General features: G+C 39.2%; 1 protein-coding gene across 1 annotated transcript in view; it reads left to right on the forward strand.

Moving 5' to 3' along the window:
- The window catches only part of LOC146567177 (cadherin-7-like), a 141908-nt gene that overhangs the window by 101756 nt on the left and 16582 nt on the right, over window positions 1-23570 (forward strand). Inside the window, exons 10-11 of the mRNA XM_085286847.1 lie at window positions 13102-13219; window positions 20959-21207. Of these exons, the coding sequence (XP_085142973.1) occupies window positions 13102-13219; window positions 20959-21207 (367 nt within the window). The remainder of the gene's footprint in view (window positions 1-13101; window positions 13220-20958; window positions 21208-23570) is intronic.

Raw genomic sequence — 23570 nt, forward strand, 5'->3', positions numbered from 1 at the left:
CTCAACTGAAGTGAAATACTGTCAGCCCAGCGCTAAGTACCTGAAGTATGCACGTGATTTCATATTTTTACACAAATAGCTACATTCAAGGATTTAATTAGCTCCTCAATTTACAAGTTAGGAGCTGTGACTCATCACATCACCTCAAAAGAAGGAAGACAAAGGAACACAAAACAAATGGGCGTTAAATGTCTAGAATATATTTCATAATTAAACTCACCTAACATATCTTTTATCTTCTTATCTAAACACTTTTGAGAAAATGGTTTGTGAACCGTGTGGATTTATACTTGCTAATTGTAAAATGCGCTCTGATCATCATAAATCACAATTGACCAAAAAGACAAGGAAAAAAAGCGAACTAAACTAGCTACACACAATTCCCAGGTGAGCCCAGACAGTCATTCCCAGTCTAGGCTTGAAAGGGTAAGCAAACCGCCTTTGCTAACAAAACAACACTTGGAGCCAGGTGTTGTGATGAGATTGGAAGTGTGGGCTGATGGGTTGATAATTAAAGGCATCCGAAGTCTGCACTCACAAAGTGTGTTCTTCTCATGAAAGATTGGTTGTTGTGAGCCATGCCTCAATCGCAAATCACGAAAGCTGGAAAAGACTCCAGAGCATCTTTAAAGATCTAAATGTCCATCAGTTCGCAATAAGACAAGCCATTTCCAAAGAGAGGGGCTCCGAAAGACTGATGGTACTCTCTGTAGGAATAAATCTCCACTAGAAAAAAAAAGGTAATGAATAAGAAGGGTGTTGATGGAAAGACACAATGAAAGCACTGCTTTTCTGGGGAAAGTAAAAACGTGCTGCTCTTCATTTCCTATTAGTTTAGTCAGAAGACAATCAGATCACAAGAAAATCCTTGTTATTCACAGTGTATATAAGGTTTCCACATTAAAAAGGACCATCTAGCTGTTGTTTCACATTGAATTTCTTACATTCCAACAGTTAAATATGTGATTTATAGTCACATGTAGATGTTTTTTTTTTTTTTAAATGTAGCATTGCAGCCATTGTAGCTACAATTTCTTTGATTTCTTTTTAAATACACATAAAATAAAGAGGCAAAATAAATTGATGTGACCTCTGTGCAATGTGTTGTCTGTCTCTGTAAATTAATGTTCCGGAGGAGGTTACATTTATAGCAACAGCCCGTTTATTCAGTGAATTCTCTGGTTTGCTCTCGGTTTTATCACTTAGGAAATGTTGCCAAGTGGAGTTCCACTGTGTCACGCTCTGAATTGAAGATTGTTAGTCACACCTTTATTTCATCACGTCTGGATTATTGTAATTCATTGTTCGCTTGTCTTAACAAAGCTTCCTTTGAACATCAGCAGGTTGTTCAAAACACCGCTGCGAGCCTTCTGGCTGAGTTTTGCAAGTACTCGCATGTCACATCGTTGCTAATTTAGTTGCACTGGCTCCCCATTAACTTCAGAGTCCATCGGTGAACCTTTACATCCATGCAGCCCCCATTCCCCGCAGGACCCTGAGTTTGTTTACTGACAATAACAAATATGTGTGCCTAAAATGTTGAGTTTAAGTAATTTGAATACATGTAAATCTGTAAAAAAATTAAAAAAAATTATTGCAATTAAATCTGATCATATTAAACATGTTTGATTTGTATATATTTAGTTTAGATGAAGCATATTTTTCTTAATGATGAATTATTTGAATAAATCTTTGATTTTACATATTTTATAGAGCTGTCAGTGTTAACCTTATTTAAATGGCATTAACGCGACAAATTTTCGAGTTAACGAGTTACCGCGGATCACCTTGTGTGTGGAGCTGCACAGCATCACCACGTTAGCGCCTTTAGCTTGTTAACGTGTTGACGCCATCCAGCCATCCAGGGCGATCCGCGGTTACTCGTTAATGGAGATTTTCCGCGTTAATGCAGTTATGGCTTTACCGTAACTTACCATAACTTATTAACGCTGACAGCACTAATATTTTGAGCGTGATTTTGAGTTCTAAGGTTTTTTAATGTACAAAACTGAGAACAGTGGCCCCCTGACATGGGACCACTAAAATGTCATCACATGAGAGTTAGCTACATTTAGTCAAGAGGCTCTTTGCTGGTAGTAATCTGTATTAAAAAGAGAAAGTTAACAAAAAATATTTCACAATATTTCAGCCAGCAAACATATATTACAATTTACTAACTATACATGTTACAAACATATTACCTCTACAGTGAATCCAGTAAATACAGACTGTAACTTTCCTATTTAGAGATCTGTTACCGAACCTTTTTAAACTGTGTGACATTTACATGCAGTTTACGTGTTAACATTTTTGATTAGCGTTTTCTCCCATAATTTCTTATATATCATTTGGAAATACTCGAGAGCCACATATGGACATGTCACATCCCGTGCGGTATTTTGTCTGTAAAAATAAACCTGTGCTTTCAGTAATGTAACTGCCATAGCAATTGCCATGATTGTCTTTGTCACATCTTGAGGAATCACAAATCTTTGCATGCTGCGCTCACCTCACGTCTTTCACATGGGATAAATTTAGATGAGAAACGTGCTTCTTGTACTTTCTTTAACCTTGTCGTAGGAGTGAATGACTAGGAAGTGCTTGTTTTCTTACTTTTTTTAAATTATCTGCTAATTCCAATTTTATTCAGTCCCATTGAAGCCCTCTCTTGGGCAAGACTGAAGTGTACCAATGGGAATGCACCTTCAGACTGAATAATGAGGGCACAAAAAAGTGGAAATTTCATGATGAAATTTACACCCAAAAATACAGAGCAAAGGGAAGGAGAGACGCTGACATTTGAATGTGAAAACACAGTTTGAATTACAACGAGATGTCTGCTGTCTGTTACTAGACAGACTAGGTGGACTCATAACCTGTCAGATACGTGCTCCACCACCTCCCTGATTCCTTATTAATCAAAATGCCCCTGTTGTGTACTATATGTCTGGCTGTAGCAGTGAACCAGTGGCAGTACTAACTGTGTCTGCTTTTCCTGTAAAGCATTGTTAAAAATCTCACGCCGCCCACTGGCTGTCACGCCCATTGGCTTATTCACAGCTGTGACAAAGATGAAATAATAATAGTTGCCAGTTGGGGCCAGGGTTGACTCTGTGGCTCTGTAGCACAGATTAAGAGGGAGTGCAGGGATGGAATAAGCTGCCATTTTTCAGGCCTAATTAAGGCCGTCTCGTGGCACTGGTTCTCTCCAGAGATGCCACTTGTTACGGATCAACGGTGCGTCTGTCTTCTGCCATAATATTAATTGATATTATGATGATGTGGAAGGGGCAGGGCAGCAGGGACGGAGGAGTGGGGGGTCACGTTGTACAATCACTTCAGTGTAACCATTACATACATGAGTGGACTTGGCATTCAGCTGCCCCCAATCTGCTCCCTGCCCCTCCCTGCAGTCCTGTAGCGTCCCTGAGGGATTTGGGAATGTTGGGTAGTCATGAACTGAGGTTTTCAAACTGCAAGGTAAAAGAGTTGAAAAGAAAGCAGTGAGATACAAACACTGCTGAAGTAGCTGGTGCATGCTGACGTTTGAAAATGTGTTTTTTTTTAATGAGGCTGTGAGGCTAAATTAAGATACAAAACCCCTAAGTGGCTACTTCTGCCAAATTTGCATCAAACTTTGTGCTCCTTCTGAGCTTTCAGTCAAATGTCAACACAAGGTAATACACTGATTTTTAAATTTGCTGTGATGTTCACCTTTTAAGGATATTCTTATCACATATGTCACATTTAGCTTAGAATTTACTGACCCCCCCCCCAAAAAAAAACAAAAAAACAAAAACAAAAACGAAAAACAAACAAAAAAACAAACAAACAAAAACAAAAAAACTTAGGTTCCTGCAAAGTAATCCAATAGTTATACCTGTCTTTCCATCCACAGGAAACCTAACAGCAACAGATGAACTGCCTTGACTGTATATAAAATGAATGTAGCAACCATAGCATCTGGTTTGTAAAGCCTTGCAGTTTTAGCATTCTGAATGACACTTTGGAGCTGGGTGTAATGATATTTGGAAGAAAGACAGGCATGCTAAGTGTTCAGCTAACACTAGCTAGCTTGTTTATCAAGATGCATCAACAGACTGTAAGGCTGCATCACCTGGGTGCAAATAGCAGCTAATGTAACATACAAAAAAATGCAATACAATTGTATTTACCAAAACTAGAGCATAGCCCCACTGAACCTATTCTGTTTATCATATAATGTCATGAAAATCAGTGTCTTACATTATTTACTAGAAGACAGCTAGCTGTTACAGCTGACCGTGATCACCTGTCAGATAAAGAGGTTCCCAGGTCTGTGGAGTTTGCATGTCTTCTCTGTGCTGGCATGGCTTTACTCAGGGTACACCAGCTTCCTTCCACAGTCCAAAGATGTACATGTTTGGTAACTTGATGATTCTAAATTGGCCCTATGTGTGAATGTTAACATGAGTAATCAGGGTTTAGAGAGCTAGACTCCAGGCTCCCTGCAACACTGAACTGGAGTTAAGAGTTAAGACGGTGGATGGATGGATGGATGGATGGATGGATGGATGGATGGATGGATGCAAGTTTTGGTAATGTGAAGATACATTTTTATTGAGGAGGCTGTAAACATATTTATGTGTGCTTTAAATGTGGGTATTTCAACTGCAGCAACTGTGTGGTTTACCTTGCTGCTGGAGTCTTCTTCAAAGCCGTTTAATGAAGTGCACTTTTGGTAGTTCCCAGTTGGCTTTATTTTCCAGCCCCAAGGTTTCCTCTCAGACTACTTCTTGTTTTCTTACAACATAGCGTGCTGTAGTTCCAGTGTGTGTGTGTGAATATCTCCTAACTTAAACAATGAATAGTCAGTGAAGAATCTTAATGTTGTCCAATAAGACATGTATTTACATACAAATTTATATCCTGGTATGTGCCATTATTTTTTCAAGTTTCTTTTTTTTGTTTTTTTTACCATTCCCTAATTACTATACTGCCTCACATCAATAAAAAAGTGTCTTCGCACCTCTAGTCATCGCTCAAATTATCAGTTTATTATGGGAGTTGCATCAAGGTGAGAGATGAAAACAGATATGCCAAGGTGCTAGGGGCAGAGAAAATATTAGTGTGTGGCAGCAAACTGTCTGTTCTATAAAAAGACAGAACAAGGAGCAAGTTTAATCTCAGATCTCACCAGGAGATGACTTTAGCCTCAGCAGTTTCGACTTGTCAGGATCATGCCAACAAACACGCTTATGACAAGTCGAGTCTCAGCGAGCAATTCAGATTGTCGATGCGGAATGAGAGCGGCGGCATAAAAAAAAATAAAGGGATTGAAGGATGACATTTGTTGAATGATATTGATTGGCAATATGTGTGGGTGTGGGGCATCCGTACGTATGTCTGTGTGTGTGTGTCTGACAGCAGGGTGAGATGTGTGAGCTGGTGCTGTTAGTGAACAAAGTTATGGGTGTCACATGTGGGTGATGTTTAAGGCGTCTATGTCATAGGAAGCCGTGGCAGAGTGCCGCAGAGCGAGGGGTGTGAAAGCGGCAGGCCCACCACTTCCTTCGTCAACACAACCCATGGTGACAGCTGTCATATTGCCATGGCAACGAGTGCCACCTATTTGATGCGATACTTATTTATACTCTTGGTTCAACTTTGAAGTGGCTGTCTTGATCTTATTGTATGACTAATCTGCCAACAGGGCTTTAGGTGGCTTAAATGAAAGTCTCTTAGCTGTACAGCCAGTCGTATCCTACTCACAATCTGATAATTACACTATAAAGACAGTATAACACTAGACTAGACCCTGAAGAGTTTAAAATGCAGTGCAGTGTTTACTTCGCTGGTGTCAAAGTGTGATTTGCTCATTATTGCTTGGATTCTTCATCTTTTTTATATATATAGTCAGTCATTCTAGTTATGCTACTTTACCAAACATTACTTTTTTCATTATAGAAGCCACATTTCATGTTCCTGTCTCCAGTCAAAGTCTGAGTCAGTAATGCAGCAGCTCAAGGGAGCACAGATGCTTTGTGTCATAGTTTAAGTAAATTATGGCCATTGTAGTTCGCTAACGTACTTCCGGTGTTTGGAAGAATTAAATCTTGATTGTTTGAACTGCACGCCGGTGAAAACAGATGCGTTTTAGGTGGCAGGGTGTCATTTGTAGAATTGTTGCGAGTGCTGAGTGAACAGGCAGGATTTGGCCTGTGAAGGTGCAGCTCAATCAACCAGGTGGTGCGATGTCTGGGGATGGGTGGATTCAAATAACTAGACGCCAAAGAGTAGAATCTTCAATGAAAATATCCAGAACCCAGAATTTGGCTTTGGATTAAAGACTGAACACTGAAACTCATTTTGAAGCCTGTGCATAATTTTTTTTGTACCAGTGTACTGTTGTGGATAATATATGTAAATAAAAGTATAAGTCCCTTTGATCAAAGAAAAAAAAAACCCAAGAATAACTCTAAATAAAACATTTCAAATTTCTTATTTTCTTTTCATATTCAGATCTAAGATCACATTTCATTTGATATTTAAAAAGTACTTACATTTATTTTCCACTCACTTAAAAATACCATTTATCTTTGCATTATTGTTTCACAAAGTCAACAATTTTTGTTTTCTAATTTTCTAATTAAATCAAGGAACGTGAGCACAAAGAAGTCACTGAGACTGACAAACTGTGTAGCACTTTTCAAAACTGTCACGCAGACACCTTTGTGTCAAAGGTTTGGCTGCGCAATAATGTCTTTAAGTTGATGTTTACTTATCAGTTCTCACTGCATGCATCTTAGTGAAGTGAGGTATAGGTTTAAAATGCTATTCTTAGACTTTTAATTAGAAGTGTTGTTCGCTGTCAGCTGTCACCATTCTTGTTGACACTGCTGCTGCCTTCTGACTTTATAGTTACTTTCTCAACCGATGAAAACAAAGTAACACAACTTCACAATAAAAAGATCTGTCACTTTCCTTTTAGTTTGAATATGCTAAAAGTTTTTGTTGTTGTAAAGATAAATCTCTAAAATAGGACGAAAACAATATGTATTTTGGAGTGAAAATGATTTTTCCTTAAAGGGTTTTCCTAAAATGCCCCAGCAGTTTTGTATATCACTTCTTTAAAACTGGGAAAATTGCCAAAGGTCGATTAGATTTAAAAAAGGTCAAAAGCAGCGGCTGAGAAATCTGGCTTTTTATTTCCCCGCGTTGGTTAAGGTCCAAGAAACATTAAATCATACATTTCCTGTAATTTTACAGGATAGTGTCATTAGATGTTCCCTGCTTTCCAAATTTGACTTCTTTAAAATTCTACACCACAGGCTTTGCCTTAATTCTTCACCACTTGGAACTTTATTTCTGTGTTGTTTGTTAAGGTTTTCAGTACATTTAATACTGATTGCAATAGATTTTGTAACTAAGTCTTTTAGTTATGATACAGATAAAGCATGAAGGGATTTCAACAATCACCCAAGCGATCAAAAAGATAGTAAGGCAACAGTAGACTAAACTCATATACAGTCAAGTGAAAAAGAAAGTGTTCACAGGACTCTATGCAGCCCTTAAGTACACCATTCCTTAAGAATTGAGAGGATAAGTAGCAGCCAGGTGCTGCTAATCAAGTGCATTTGCTTAACTGATTATCAGAGCGTGTGAGCACCTCTATGAAAGAGGAAGTTTTGTCAGTTTGCTAGTCTGGAGCAGTCAAGTGTGTGTGTTAACACAATGTTAAGGAAGAAAGGCATCAGCAACTATCTTAGAGAAGCGATGGTTGTTCCTCATCATACACAGTCGACCCAAGGTCAGGCTGTGCAGTACGCAGAGGAACTGCAAACACCTCGAGAGATTTCAGAATCTACAGGCAAGTTAATTATAAAAAAAAAGATTAAATAAAACACTTCTTGGAAATGTTTCCAGGCTAAAACCTCTACTCTCCAAAAAGAACTCCAAACAGACAAAAGTGTAGCTGTTTGGCTGTAATCTACAACTAAACATAGCATATTGACATAAAGACATCTAAATGTTCTCCAGCACAAGCTTCATATAGTCATTCTCTCAAAAGGTGGTGGAGGGTTGATGATTTGGGCTTGTTTTACAGGACACAGGACCTGGGCACCTTGCAGTCATTCAGTCAACTGTGAACTACTTGTATAACAAATTATTCTAGAATCAAATATGAAGCCAGCTTGGCTGAAATTGGATCATATCGCAGCAAAAATTTCTGGCACAGCTTTACCTACTTCCAAGGTGCATGGAGAGGATGAAAAACTCACAACGCAGGAACTCTAACAACTCTTAGAATGAAAGAGGAACAACTTTATTAACTGACCAACTCGTTTCAGCTTCTGGCCTTCATCAGGGATACACAAAGTACAATTTGTGTGTAAATAAAAGACAAGAAACAGAAAAAAATTTAATTAACCAATCACACCTTCATAGATAAACCAGCTGACATATAACAGGTTGCTATTGGTTAATAGGTTAATAGGTTAAGTGACGCCCAAGTAAAACTGGACTAGACAGTTAACGATAAAGACAGGGGGGAGGAACCATAATCCCCGCCTGTCTTAAAATAATACATGCGAGAAATACATAAGAAGAAAAAATATTAGAAATATACAGAAAAATAATAAAATGATTACAAAAGAAAACATTTAATTAAAAAAGAAGTCAGTGCAGCAGTTTGATTAAAAAAGAAGAAGACACCATAAATTGGATCACACAAAATTCCAGATTTCAACCTGACTGAAATGGTGTCGTGTGACCTGAAGAGAGCTGTGCATGAAAAAAGGTCCACAAACCTCAATGAACTGTAGGCCAAAATTCCTCTATAACAAAGTGAAAGACTTACAGAAAATGATTCATTTAAGTTACTGCTATCTAAGAGTTATAGGTTATAGGTATAGGTTGCTGATTTATTAGATGTGCTTAGATTTTCACAGTACTGAATAGACTCCTATGAAAACCTTTCTTTTTCATATGGCTCTAAATGTCATTCTTCAATCTGAGTTCCTTCTGTTTTTGTTTTTTGTTTGTTTTTTTTGTTCATTTTATGGATAATTTGGTTACAATTTAGTGAGTTTGAGTAACATCCCACTTTTACAATACAAATGTGCATACATTCCTCTGTGTACTGCACATTCTCTTACTTCCCTTTGAAGGCAACAAACAGAGACACCTTTGTCCTTTAATAACCGGTGTGGTCTGACACGCAGCCATGTGTAAACTCAAAAAACCCTTTAATTCTGTGATTCATAGGCAGGCTGCAGCCGACAGGCACCAGTCGGCTGCAGCTGTTAATGTCTTTGAGCGAGAATTTATGTCCGCAGCCATGCCTCTCTCCTCCTGTCTCCTACTCAACCCATTTGAGGATTCCCCACCAAAGGTTCAGTGCATCCTTGCATCAGAGCCACATTAATGAAAGGCATTATACATTACAAAGTGTTTGATTTAAGAATGATTTAGAGTCCTTTCCCTCAGCCGTGAGGAATGGAAAGCTTCCTAGAGATAAGCTCGGAATCCATCCGCAATATTCAAAGGACATCAAAGGGTTCAGAATGTGTATTGGATTCATCGGCGGTGTAGGAACCACAAAGAAAGGTTTCTATCAGATGTGAGATTTCCATAACAGAGTGAGAGGCATGTGAGTTATTATGATCCCAGGATCAGTGGCAGCTTTGGCGATATGCAGCCGAGCATGCATACGCTGCATGTTTAGGTGCTCAATTGTTGAGTTTGCCTGTCACTGATCTGCCGCTGACACAAACATTACTTCTGTCTGTATATACAGATATCCCAAATGTTCTTGAGAACTAGAGCAGATAACCTTTTTGCATTTCTGCTCCCCATATAAATTCCCCTTGCACTGCAAAACTAAACAGCAAACAGAGACACTTTTTTAAATACTTGCTGATGCAAATATTTTAATTTTGTTAAGAAATAAGAATAAAACATTCATGGTATTTCACCCCGCCTGCCAGTTTTAATAATTGGCAGGATGTTGCTTACCACCTACACAAATCCCTAATACCTGACAGCTTGTAACCAGCAGCATTTAATCACAGCTGACAACTGATAATCCATGTCTCGGCACTGATGGATCATTGGGGTTGTTTTTATTTTTTTCTACTTCCTCACTCTTTTAATTTTTTCATCTTATTTTGCTTTTTCAACTCAGAGCTGTTTGGGGCTGGGAGATGTGATAATTTAGTGTGAATTGCTTCTAAGGATCTCTTGGATCCTGTCCATGGGTGTGAGTTGTCACAGGGTTGAGTTTCTCGATTGCCTACAAAGGATTCGGGAGGCTTGATCTAAATTTATAAGGACACTGCGGCAGTAACACCCACTTTGATGGCCGTTGTGGTGGCTATCATTTGTCGTCCATATGGCGTCTCGGCATTTGATGTGCTTCTCATGTACAGCGTGTACTGTGAGAGATTTTTGCTTGTTTTTTGTTTGTTTTATTTTCTTTCTGCTACTAGATGCTGAAATTAAAGCCTTGTCTTTTTGCTTTGATTTTTTTTTTTTTTTAGCGGAGGGGGGAGCTAAAACAAGAAATTGATTTTCAGATAACACGTTTGTATGAATAAAAAAAAAAAAAAAAACAGAAATAATTACAGCATGTGCTAGTGGGTGTAAATAAATTGTAATCTGATTTCCTGCATTATTTATAGTTTTCGACAGTCGTCTATAATAGAAGGAGCAAGATTCGGTTTAGTTTGAGGTTCAGAGGCAAAAAAAGTAAACTGAAACAAACTTTTAACCCACAGATGTGAATGCTTCTCTTGGATTGCCTCAAGCAACATCAGTTTTCATCATGAGTTATTTTCATGCTCGTAATAATGAAGTGGGAATGCTTGGCTGGATGGATTTATTTTGAAGAGCATCAGTAATACAACAGTTCAGTGCGCTGACCTAATATTGTCTTCATTTTTTAATGCGGTGGCCAAGGTCAGGTCAGATAGATAATATAATAAGAGGGATGTGTGTATTAGAGTTGGTCAGTCGTATCTGTATATTTCCTTTCATCATATTGTCATTACCAGATATCACTGATACACAGTCTGACAGCGGAGGGAGATTTTGACTTTTAGCTATGAATACAGCCAATTTTACGACACGGTTGCTCTTCATACCTTGCAATTTCTCTTTATTAAACACTTGATAAACCCTAAATAGTAGATGAATACTTTATTAACTAAAGCAGAAACCTCTCCCATAGCCAGACACGGGTACATAGAGGAAAAGCTTCCTTCCTCTACAGCTTCGCATATTGCACTTATCAATATTGGCAAATGGAAATAATGATCATCCTCAAAGTGAGTTGAAAAGTTGGTTGAACAAAACTTGTAACCTGCATTTGAGAGCAAAAAATAATCCCTAAATTTTAAGATGCACAGTCGTTTGCAGAACCAGACAACACAGTAACAGGATGTGTTGAAATATCCCATGGCGGAAGTGCGTTAACTAAAATTTAATGTCAATTTTTCCCATAGTTAAAGCCCACAATCTATGTCAATCCAATGGACCAAAGGACCACATGCATTTGCAACAGTATGACTTTAAACTGGTTTTAAATGAATATACATATCTTGCAATACAGAGTTAATAGAAGAGTCTTTCACAGATGGTTACCACTGAAATTTAAGAAGCTGCGATTTTTGATGAAACATTGAGTGTCAAGATTTATTGTAATATGCAGTGATAAAATAATGTAGGAAGTATTGTATTTTTAGTCCTTAAAGATTATATCATAGAGAATCCTCTTCAAAGAATATATTTTTATTTTATGCATAGACGTGTGCCTTTGGATTACTTAAATTTTTGAGTCTGGCTTTGTCATATAAATCTTTCGATTAGTATAATTGAGAAATATCTTTCCGCTCTGATAAACTTACTCTTAGCACTTCTTTACATTACAGCTTGATAATAACAGTAATAGTCATAGGTATTAGTGGGGCAATGAGTTTTAAAGGAAAGTGCTACCAACACACTTTCATAGTTAAAGTACATAGTATGGGGTAAATGGTAAATGGCCTGTATTTATATAGCGCTTTACTAGTCCCTAAGGACCCCAAAGCGCTTTACATATCCAGTCATCCACCCATTCACGCACATATTCACACACTGGTGATGGCAAGCTACATTGTAGCCACAGCTACCCTGGGGCGCACTGACAGAGGCGAGGCTGCCGGACACTGGCGCCACCGGGCCCTCTGACCACCACCAGTAGGCAACGGGTGAAGTGTCTTGCCCAAGGACACAACGACCGAGACTGTCCAAGCCGGGGCTCAAACCGGCAACCTTCCGATTACAAGGCGAACGCCCAACTCTTGAGCCACAATCGCCCCAACTAAGTACATCCTTAGTTGATTAACTGTGAGCACCTCTATAAAAGCAGATGTTTTTCCTGGTCTGGACAATGCATAGTATATTATTATTACTTTCATAAAAAGCATTATATTTTGGTTTTTGCCATTACTTTACTTGGATATCTCTACTGTCAGACAGCGATCCACTTTTACTGTGATTTGCCATCTCTACAGTTAAGGCCATGTGGTTAGTTGACACTTGAAAATAGCATTTTCTTTCCTTTGTAGTATCATCAAAGGGTTAAAATTGAACACACTAAATGTGTTGTGGTCTCTACACTGACTGCAAAACTAATCTCTGGACAATGTTTTGCTGAGAGAAATCACTTCCCCAAAGAAAACACTTCATCCCTAAGAGGTTGCCAAGCTCTTGCCAAATAAGCACTTACTGTACTTCAAGAGATAAATGACACAAAACCACAGCCAAACATTATAAAACAAATCCTTTCCATCAATCAGAATCAAGTTGGTTTTCTCCAGTTCACTCACACTGTTGCCTGGCCTTTTAAACAAGATTTATGCCTCCGTGTACATAAATTTATGACAGAGTGAAAAGTGATGCATATACAAAAGCCTTGATGACAATGCTTTCCTCAAGTTGAGGGAGATTGTGAGCTTACTAACTGCAAACCCACATTAAGCATTTTACACCGTGATTAACGCCTATTTAGCCCGAGAGATCAGATAAAACTCAGCAAGCTAACTGATGCCGAATGTCTTTTTGTGTTAACATTCTCCTCAGGTGATCCAGACAATCAGCGCAGTGGATAAGGATGAACCTTTGAGTGGTCATCGCTTTTATTTCGCCCTGGCAGGACCTGCTGCTGGTAACCTTAACTTCACTCTGCGAGATAATAAGGGTGAGACAACCTTTTGTGGTATTCTTTGATGTTATCTTCAAGCTCATATTGTTTTCCTGTGTGTGTGCATGTCATTGTTTGTCTATACTTCTATACTGAAGTGTAGAGAATTATTAAAAAAAACACGGATGTTTGTTTCCCCTAAAAATGTTTTAGAGGGTATTAAAAAGCTTTAAAGTTATATAAAGTAGAATTTGTAGTTGTAAAATGTTGCCAACAAAATGGTCTAAGGTTTTTAAAATGATGCTAAAGGAGGCAGATCAGTTCTTTTATGTGGATGATCTATTGCTATCTTACAAAAAAGCATTTTTGAGATTTCATATTTTAACTGATCTATTTTTTATATCATGATTGGTCTCTTTCTGCATTTTTATGCATTGCAGAATTTCCCAGTCCATAGTCGAACACTAAAAATTATATTTGATTCTATAAAATGCAGCATGTGGATAACCTTTAATTGATTGACTTGTGTCAAACATCATTTTTCTGGTTTAATTCTACCGTATTAGAGATTGATTTAGGTCACCCAACTCCCATTTTTAAGCCTCAGTTTGAGCATTTTGGAAACGTAAAGCAATGTCACTATATCACAAGTGCTCTGAAACAGTGTGAGAAATGATCAGGTGTGCCGTGGAAGATTATCTGGTTACACGAGATTGGTACTCTAAGCGATCAGCATGAGTAAACAGCCGAACTATTACATTCTCTTCCACTAGAGGGCAGTATAACTACCTCCTTTAATTAAATGGGTTGCCAACTGCCAGTAAAACTAAAGAAGACGAAGAAGAAATTACATAAAAGTCATGCAGTGAGTTAGACAATGCAGCATATAATAGCAATAGATAAATACTTGGGGAAAAAATAGTCAATATGACCTGGGTCCTGGAGAAAATTCTGACCCAGATGAAGGCCCTAGCACAGGGGTGCCCAATCCCGGTCCTCGAGAGCTACCGTCCTGCAGCTTTTAGATGCATCCTTGTTCCCACACACCTGAATCAAATGAATGGCTTGTTATCAGGTCTTTGCCAAACATGATGGCATGCTGAAGAGATCAAACCATTTGATTCAGCTGTGTTGGAGTAGGGATGCATCTAAAAGCTGCAGGATAGTAGCTCTCGAGGACCGGGATTGGGCACCCCTGCCCTAGCATGAGTAGTGGTCAGAAGCGAACCAATTCCGCTATAATTCGTGCACAGGGGAAAATTATCAAAATGCTTTTTGTGATATTTTTGTTTGGTGGTGTGCCGTGTGATTTTTCAAATGTGAAATATGTGCTGTGGCTCCAAAAGGTTGGGAAACACTTCTCTAAAAGACACCAACTCCACAAACATTGAGTGATATTGAGTTCAGCGACTCGCATTAGCTCAGATGAAGCCTAATGTTGAATGAACAGCTGGTGGCCTAGCCTTATTTTTATATGCTGATGAGAAATTAAAAAAATAGTTTGTACATACATATTGGTAGTCGATACTTGTATAAAAACTAATACATGTTATTTGGAAGAATTCAGTCAGAGGTTTAAACTGCTTCTACATTACTGTCAGAGTTCAGTCAGATTAGCTTTATTTCATGGAGATACATTTTTAAAACAATCCCTTGAGATAATTGCTACTGGCCTTTAAGAGTCTGTAAAAGGTGTTGCTCAAGTTAGGTATGGTCTGTTTGTTGTTTATTCCTTCCAACTGAGCCTGGCAGCAATGCAATTGACACTTTAGTCATTGCTCACTCAGCTCCCTATATCTGCCCTGTATCTGGCTATAATACACTCTGCAATCTGACTCAGGAAAAAAAATAGTACAGAGTGACTGGTGGCCCCCGGCATGCCCAGCACTGCCAAATGAAACCATTATTCTGCCGTGACAATGCCCCCTCTACTTTTTTTTCTTGGTAATTGTTCATCAAAACGAAATCCAGAAACAAACTTCCTCTGTAACTGGAGCACATCCGAGTGAGAACTCGGTCTTGCTATAACTTTGTTCAACTTAGTGCGAGGTGTCTATGTGTCGGATCAAGGAATAACTTTAAATCAAACACACAAGGTGAAAACTGTCTTTGTGTCATAATGATTTGTTATCCACCTACAAGCAAAACAGTGGGTGGATGTAGAAAATTAGTTGTTCTTATAGAAAAGCCTAAGTGGTAATTTGCATATATTTTTAAAGATGTGAGAACTTGTCTGACTCCATCATTACTTACTTACATGAATTCCCACTGCTTTGAAAAACATAGCATGTGCTGAGCTGATGTGCATTCTGAGGTGATGGCCCTTTGTCGAGTGTTTTGTTCACATGTGTGGGAGCTCGGCTCAGGCAGCAATGTTAGTTTGTATAAAGAACAGCAGCAGCAACCAGGTTGTGCCACAGTAATCCTTCTGAGTGCAGACATGTGTTACATCATGTACTTGTTGTTTTAGTAACACCTTAGTAGACTAAGGACAGCTTGAATAGAAAAAGGTTCTCTGAGGAGATATTCTATTAACCTCTTATTCAGTATGTTGAGTATACTGAATGAACTGTATGGACACATTTACAAATGTTGCAACAACAACATAGTATGTTCAGTGGTGTCCAGTGTAATGTGTTATAGCATGTTAATATGTGTTTTTTTCCATGGTACCCAAATGACTCTTAATGAATTCTGTATGAGCTTTAATGATTTAGTACGTCATAACGAAGGAAATGCAGATCAATGGAAATTAAACAAAGAAAACACAATAATCAATGCAAGGAAATGTTATTTTGTTTGCGCAGTTATACAATTTAAGGTCTGTTTAAATACATTTTTAAAGAAGCAACCTTAAAAAAATAATACCCTTTTTTTTCAGTTTAATTCACAAATGTAAAACTGATTAAAATGTGAATATCTTTTCAGAATCAGAGAAACTTTATTACCGTATTTCCCGGACTACAAAGCGCACCTGAATATTAGCCGCACAAGCTAAAATCAGGGGAAAATCCTGTTTTGTACATACATTAGCCACACCTGACTAAAAGCCGCAGGTGTTTCAATGTTGACTTATCATATGTAAGAGAATATGCACAAAGGGAATTGTCAGGAAAGAGATGGCTGTTTGGAGACATCACTTTTATTAATATTTTGAAAAACAAGTTATGGGTACATATTTGCACATGTAGTACATAACAGTAGCCTACAGCACACCAGAAAAATAGATTCGGCCTACCTTTTAGGCTCAGGTGCAGTGACACGGCTTTAACAAGAAGAAAAGTCAGTCATTCACCATCTTTCTCTTCTTCCTGCGCACTAAAACCACCAAAGTCCTCTTCTCCAGTGTCGGATACAAACAGGCTCAGGATGGCTTCATCATCCACTCTCCGCTTCTTTCCTTCGTTGTCACTTTCAAAACCAAAGAAATCCTCGTTGTCAGTGTCAGAGTCGAACACCCTCTGAAGGGCCGTGGCGGTGTCCTCCTCTCCATCATGCAGCAGTCCAGCCCTTCAAAATCCGTTGGTGATCGTGGATGTTTTCACACTTTTCCACGCTGTCAGAATCCACCGATGGCGTTGGGCATAACTTGCTTTTTGGGCATAACTTGCAAGTTTATCGCCGCTCATCATCCACGACTCCCGCTGAACGCGTACCGCTACTTTGAAGTTTGTTTTTCGCGCTACTTCGTACGGCACTACGTTGCCTGGCGGACGGACATGTGACTAACATACCACTCTTGAACCCCGATCCTTCCGCCAGGCAACGTAGTGCCGTACAACAGCGGAACAAACAAAACAAATCGTCTTACGATATGACAAAAATCATGGACAATCCATAGAAAAGCCGCACCTGACTAAAAGCCGCAGGGTTCAAAGCTTGTGCAAAAAGTAGCGGCTTATAGCCCGACAATTACGGTAGTCCCAGAGGGAAATTGAGTTGTCATAGCAGCAAATATATAAAAAAACAACAAGCGCTCATATCGAAACGGAGTTATGATAGATACTAGGGGTGCAACGATACACAAAATTCACGGTTCGGTTCGGTTCGATACTTTGGTGTCACGGTTCGATATTTTTTCGATACAAAAAAATGTTCATGCCTTTTTAATTTGTCATATATTAAAATTATAAATATATATTTTAACTCAAAAGTACAGTTTTTAAATTTAATGTTGCTGAAACAACAAAGTAATAAAAAAAATAAAACTATCTGATCGAGAAATCACTCATCTTTGGAAAAGAGAGTTTATTACAGAGAAATGGCTCTTTCCAAAATAAAAGCTATACTATACGCTTCTTCTGGGGCAGTGCATCTTAACCTGGGTTCGATCGAGGTCCCCATAAGGAGAATCATGTGCTAACGGCTGTCTAAATGACTCGGGTAAAGTTTGTAGCATCTGTGCTTGTTGTTTTTGTCTGCTTCCACTTGTCTTTGCACTAGGATGATCTCGGCGTAAATGTGCAGTCATATTCGTTGTGTTCCCACTAGGGCTGTCAGCGTTAATCTCGTTGAAATGACGTTAACGCCACAACACGACAAATCTCCGTTAACGAGTTACCACGGATCGCCCCGTGCGTGGGGCTGGACGGCGCCAACACGTTAACGAGCTAACTGCGCTAACGCACTAGTTCCCACCCATGTAATTGAGCATTGCGTGGCACATCCGACATACTGTTTTACTTTTGTCCATGACGCGCTTACCTTTAGGGTCATACTTCACATGAAAACCAAAATAGTTCCAAACGCCACATCTGAATGAGGGTGGGGGAGGTTCAGTTTGCCATGTTGCAACAAGAGCTTAACTTCTGTCTTGCTAGCTTGCACTGCGGTCAGTGAATCTGCGTTCGACTACTCCGCTTAGGCTGCACTGTCGAGCGCAGATCCACTGAGTGCTCAACACAGACAGCATCGTCAGGAGAAAAGTTGATAAAATAAATTAAAAAATTTGTATTGTTCGATACATATGCGTACCGAACCGAAAGCACTGTATCTAACGGTTCAATATCGATATGAGTATTGTTGCACCCCTAATAGATACATATTAGGATAAATAGATAAATATAGAGCTATAGGTATAAAGAAAAATATACATATAAATATAAAAGTACAAGTATGTGTGTAAATATGTCGTGGTGTACAAAAGTGACAGGGTGCATTGAGGTGTGATTAATACTGTTCCACATGTGTGGATCTGACCCAAGTGGATGAATTAAAGAGCCTGATAGCAGCAGGAAGGAACAACTTGCTGTAACGTTCCCCCAGACAGCAAGTTTGAAGGAACCTGTCGCTGAAACTGCTCTTCAGATTGTATAGTGTGTTATGGAGGGGGTGGGAGTTATTGTCCATGATTGCCAGAATCCTGTCACTGATCACCTCCTCCAGGATGGTGAGCTTCATGCCAACAGCAAACTCAGCCTTCCTGATGAGTTTGTTCAGTCTGTTTGCGTCCTTTGCTTTTGATGCATGCACCCCAGCATGCCACAGCAAAGGAGATGGGGCTCACAACAAAAGACTGATAGAACATATAGAGCAGCCTGCTGCATACATTGAAGGATCTGAGCCTTCGTAGAAATTAAAGCACCACCAGCTTCTTTGTTTTGGCCACATTCAGCTGCAGGTGGTTTACCTCACACCACCTCACCTCACACCACCTCACGAAGCAATCAATTTGTCTACCTACTGTCAAGATGGCCAAAATAAAAAAATAAAATAAAATAAAGTTTTGTAGCCTAAGAGATGAAAGACGAACTTTCAGTTATGAGTCTTTGACGCTTATTAACAAAATATTTCTGGGATTAGTTTCTTTTGAACTTAAAAAAGTTCAGAAGAAACTAATGATAGCATGTCATGCTCAAGATGCTTTATATTGACCCTACAGCGAAAACCCCTGCAATCAAACGACCCCCTATGAGCAAGAATTTGGTAACAGTGGGAACGAAAAACGCTATTTTAACAGGAAGAAACCTCAGGCAGAATCAGGCAGCCATCTGCTGCGACCAGTTGGGGGTAAGGAGAGTTAGACAGGGCAAAAGACAAAAAACTCATAAAGACCTCTAAATCTAAACTAAAGTGGTAACTGGTTCCTTCTACAATGGATGGAAAGTTAGAGAACAACAGCACTACTGGTTAATAAAATGTAATTAAAAGTGGGCCAAACATGTTCATGAATATGACTGAAGTAAGCTGAGCAGCAGTCTTCTCCAGTGGGTGTGTTGAATCAGCAGATAAAATAAAATTTGTGATATGTAAAGATCAGTTGCTGCCTGATGTTTTATTAACTATTTCTTTCAAACATGTTTCATATGTGCAGCCAATGCAATAGTTGACTTGTCCGCTGATTAAAGCCCACATACCTGTGGTTAGCTGCAAGCCATTTTGGCTCAGTTCTAACTCTACGTATTAAAGGCGCAAGACATCAGTGATTTTTTTACTAAAAGGAAACATGACAAATAACACTGTTGTGAAATTTCGGGTAATAGATCACTAGAACTTCCAGTTCTAACAGGAAGTACCTTTACAAGTAGTTTATCAGTTGTACAATCAATGTGTGTTATTGCTGTCAAACACTAAAAGACTAAAATATGAGTTGAAAAAGACATTTTGCACTTGTTTCTTAGTCTTTTGGTTCTAGTGTTCAGGTGTGCCAAGTACAATGCTCAGGGATATGGAAAAGATCCTGTCATTTTTCAACATGTCAGTTTCCCAGCGTACAAAACCAGTTTCATAAAGAGATGGTTTTTCCAGCATGTTGTGGAGGATCCTGACCGGCTTGCACCAAGCCCTAACCCCATCCAACACCTTACTAGAGCGCAGACTGCAAATCAGCACTGGTCAAAATCAGACTGTACTCATGTTTACTTATCTATTTATTTATTCATGGCTGAATGGCACCAAATGCCTGTAGTTAGCTTCCAAAATCTAGGAGTGGAGACTGTTGTAGCAGCATGTTTAATGATCAGGGGTGGGACAGCATGTTCAGTAATCAAATACTGGCATAACATTTGCACTTTATTCATATGTGTTTTCCACCTTCCTGCGCACAGATGTCCCTTGAGGACAAATACCAGGCACAGCCACATGTTTCACATTTAGCAGCAGAACATATTTATTCAGCGTTTTAAGTGTGCAACCCATCAGTTGTTACTAACCAGCTGTGTGTTTTTTATTCATCCACGAGGAAACTTTTCTCCCCTGATTTTACTAATGTCACATTTGCAAGAGAACTCCTCGGTATTTTCATTTTCTCCTTGTTCTTGGGCTTCTGAAAGCAATCTGAATATCCCCCAGACAAACAATGGAGTTGTCCTTCAAGGCAAAAAAAAATCTACATTTCAATCATGCACTGCTAAAATTTGAAAGTGCATTTCAGTCTATTGATATAGCTGACATGAAATGGCTTTTTTCAGCTGATGTAATGGCACATTGTTCTCTTCTAGCCGCCTCTTTCTCTTTCATGTGCTGCGATTTCATATAAGATTTTACCATCAAACCAAAGTTGTTATTAGCCAACAGGTGGTCAGAGCAGGGAGAGATGCCACAGCGTGTCATATAATGAATTGTGTTAATGACACCATCTGTTGGCATTGCTGCTTTTAATACTGTAAAATCATTTCAAACTGCACAACCAAAGCACAGCAATCATTATAAGATAGAAGTTAAGCCCCTGCTAGTCACATATTTGCAGTTCATTGTTCATTTGAAGCCAATAAACTTGATATGCAGATTAAATAAAGCTTCCCATGTCTTCTCTTACAAGTGATATGATGCTTTCATGCTTTAACTCTACTTTGCAGACAACACAGCATCCATATTGACAAAGCGAGGTGGCTTCAGGAGACGGGAGCAGCCTGTGTATCGACTCCCTGTGTTGATTGTGGACAGTGGAAGTCCTGCTCTCAGCAGCACAAATACACTCTCAGTTCGAGTGTGTGACTGTGACTCTGACGGAGTGGCCTTGTCTTGTGGAGCTGTGGCCTATACAGCAACTGGCCTCAGCACAGGTGCCCTCCTGGCTATTCTGGGCTGCATCATCACACTTCTGGGTAAGCCCTATATGACCTTAGTGTCACGGAAGTCCAGTTAACAGCAGCTTGTGTGGATATGTGTGGGTGTGTGTGTGTGTGTTTGTTTGTTTCTTCTTCTTTTTTTTTTGGTGGCTCATGGGATTGGTTGGACAGCCCAGAGTGGACCGTCTTTATTGCAGGGGTGAAAGTCGCTGTACTTCTACAACCTGGGTTATTTTTTTTGTTTGCTTTGGATTGTTTTTTGCTTTTTGGGGGGGTTGGGGGGCATGCAATTTTGGATATATTAAAACATTTTACACTAACTTTACAGTCAAATCACCTAACTGCACAACCATATCGCTATTTCTGTTGAAATTTCGTTTGAAATCTTTTGACGTTCTGACTCTGACTGAATGTAAGTAGTTTATGTAAATTTCTGTTGAATGTTGAATGCCAATTTCTGTGTGTGTAGATAGCTACAGATTTGCAACAAGCAAGAGGTGTTTTTTTTTTTTATATTATCAATAACAGATTCTATGCAATTGCCAATTTTACCCCATTCAGTTAGAAACTCAGTCTGACTCTGTTTTGTTACTATCTTATTACCTTAAGTTGCTTTGAAGACGGCAACTGACCGTAGAGTGGCTGCAGACCCATTCCCTATTTTTGAACTAACCATTTCAGAGGCAACGCTGTCACTAGCAGCGCTGCAATAATTCTAGTCGTGCTGCTGGTCTTCAACTTCCCTAATGTGGCTATAGCACTAGCAGCTAAAGATTTTGTACAATAACTCGCACCATTGCTCACTGACCTACTTTAGCAAGTGCTTCATGCCCTCGGATTTCTCCAATTAAGAACCAATCATACAAAAATGACCTCAGCTCTTTATGAGAACTTAAAATTAAAGCCAAATCGATACTAATGCAATTACGGGCAGATGGGTAGATGGGTGCAGCATGCAGCTCCAGCAGAAAATCATACAGGAAATGCTAAAACTCTGTCCAAAAGCAGATCTCTAGACAGCCTCAGCGACTAATGGCTACTGATGTTGCACAAACAATGACTGAACAGAGCCAAGACATCGGCTGTCATTGTAGAGTTTACCACGAGCAGCTAATATTTAACTTAGTGAAGTGAAGCAGTTATACCCTGAATCTCAACAAAGAACAGCGGTCCCTGAGCTGTAAATTTCAGCTTGAATTGTGTGTTTGTTGCCAAGCTGCTTCGCCCTAATTGCAAATATGACGAATGACAAACAAGCCAAATCAGTGAATGCAAGAAAACAGCAGAAGAAAGCGCGATAAAAACATTGTTATGGCTCCACACGGGCGTCTGGAGTTCTCCTTATAAGATTGTTTGTATCTGAGTACTACTGCAGCCTATTCATCAACTAATTCTTTGGTCTATAATAATACATAAAATGTGTGAAAACCCAGTAAGCAAATAAGCATGAAGAAGCAGCAGCACTATAACATGTATATGAGTGTGATCTGATAATGTTATAGCTTGTGAGATTACATCAGTAAAACGGCTGGCAAGGCTATATAGTGTCATTTCTTTCTCTAACATCTCTTGAGCATCTTTTTCTCAGCATCACAAGAACACAAAGAACTTACGTGTACCTACACACGCACACATTATACCTGTCAAACTCTGCTATCTTTGGCATTTTTGGTAGACTCACTGTAGCAAATTACTGCTTTTGCAACAAGCTGCCTAAAGACCCAATTTAAAAAGGTGACTGTTATATGTAGACACGACACTGGTTCCTCCTTTGAGTTAGATGCTCTTTTTTATGCTTGGCTTTTATAATGACTGGACTCTAAATAAATGAAAAAAGCAGCGATTGTCCAAAGAAGAACTTTGAAAGACTTTCAGAAAGCCTGGAAAAGTATTGCTCAAGACCACCAAAAATTGCTAAAAAGCCTGGCTGCTTGTAAGTAAAATAAACCCTCCCCCACCTCTGACCTTGTCAACTCCTATGATAATTAAGCCCCTTAGCAAATCAAGAGTAGGCAGGAAGCTGAGAGTTTCTGTAGACTTAAGCATTTCTTCCTAGTTGTCTGGCTGAACAGCATACAAGCTTAGCTCCATTTGTCTGTTAAGTTGCAGTGGGGATATACTTAAGCTAACTTTAAACCTTGTAGTTCAGGAGTAAGTACAGAATTAAGTGTTGGTAATGTAGCTTTACAGTCGTGCACTATGTGAGAACCACAGCTCACCTCAGCATCTACAGCGCATTTAGACCGTGCTTGTTATGCATTCTCCAGGCAGCTGAGTGTGCAAGAGATTTCTTGCTAAAATAGAGTTGCATCTTCAGGTCTTGCAGAGGTCAAACCTGGGGGAGATAGCTGCCTCTCATATTTGCTCTTTGGTAAATACACGTGACCTCAGTCGGTCAG

The sequence above is a fragment of the Mchenga conophoros genome, linkage group LG9 (assembly GCF_057382185.1).
Source record: "Mchenga conophoros isolate Kocher_MC1m ecotype Shallow Benthic linkage group LG9, M_conophoros_male_GT1.1, whole genome shotgun sequence".
NCBI lineage: Eukaryota > Metazoa > Chordata > Actinopteri > Cichliformes > Cichlidae > Mchenga > Mchenga conophoros.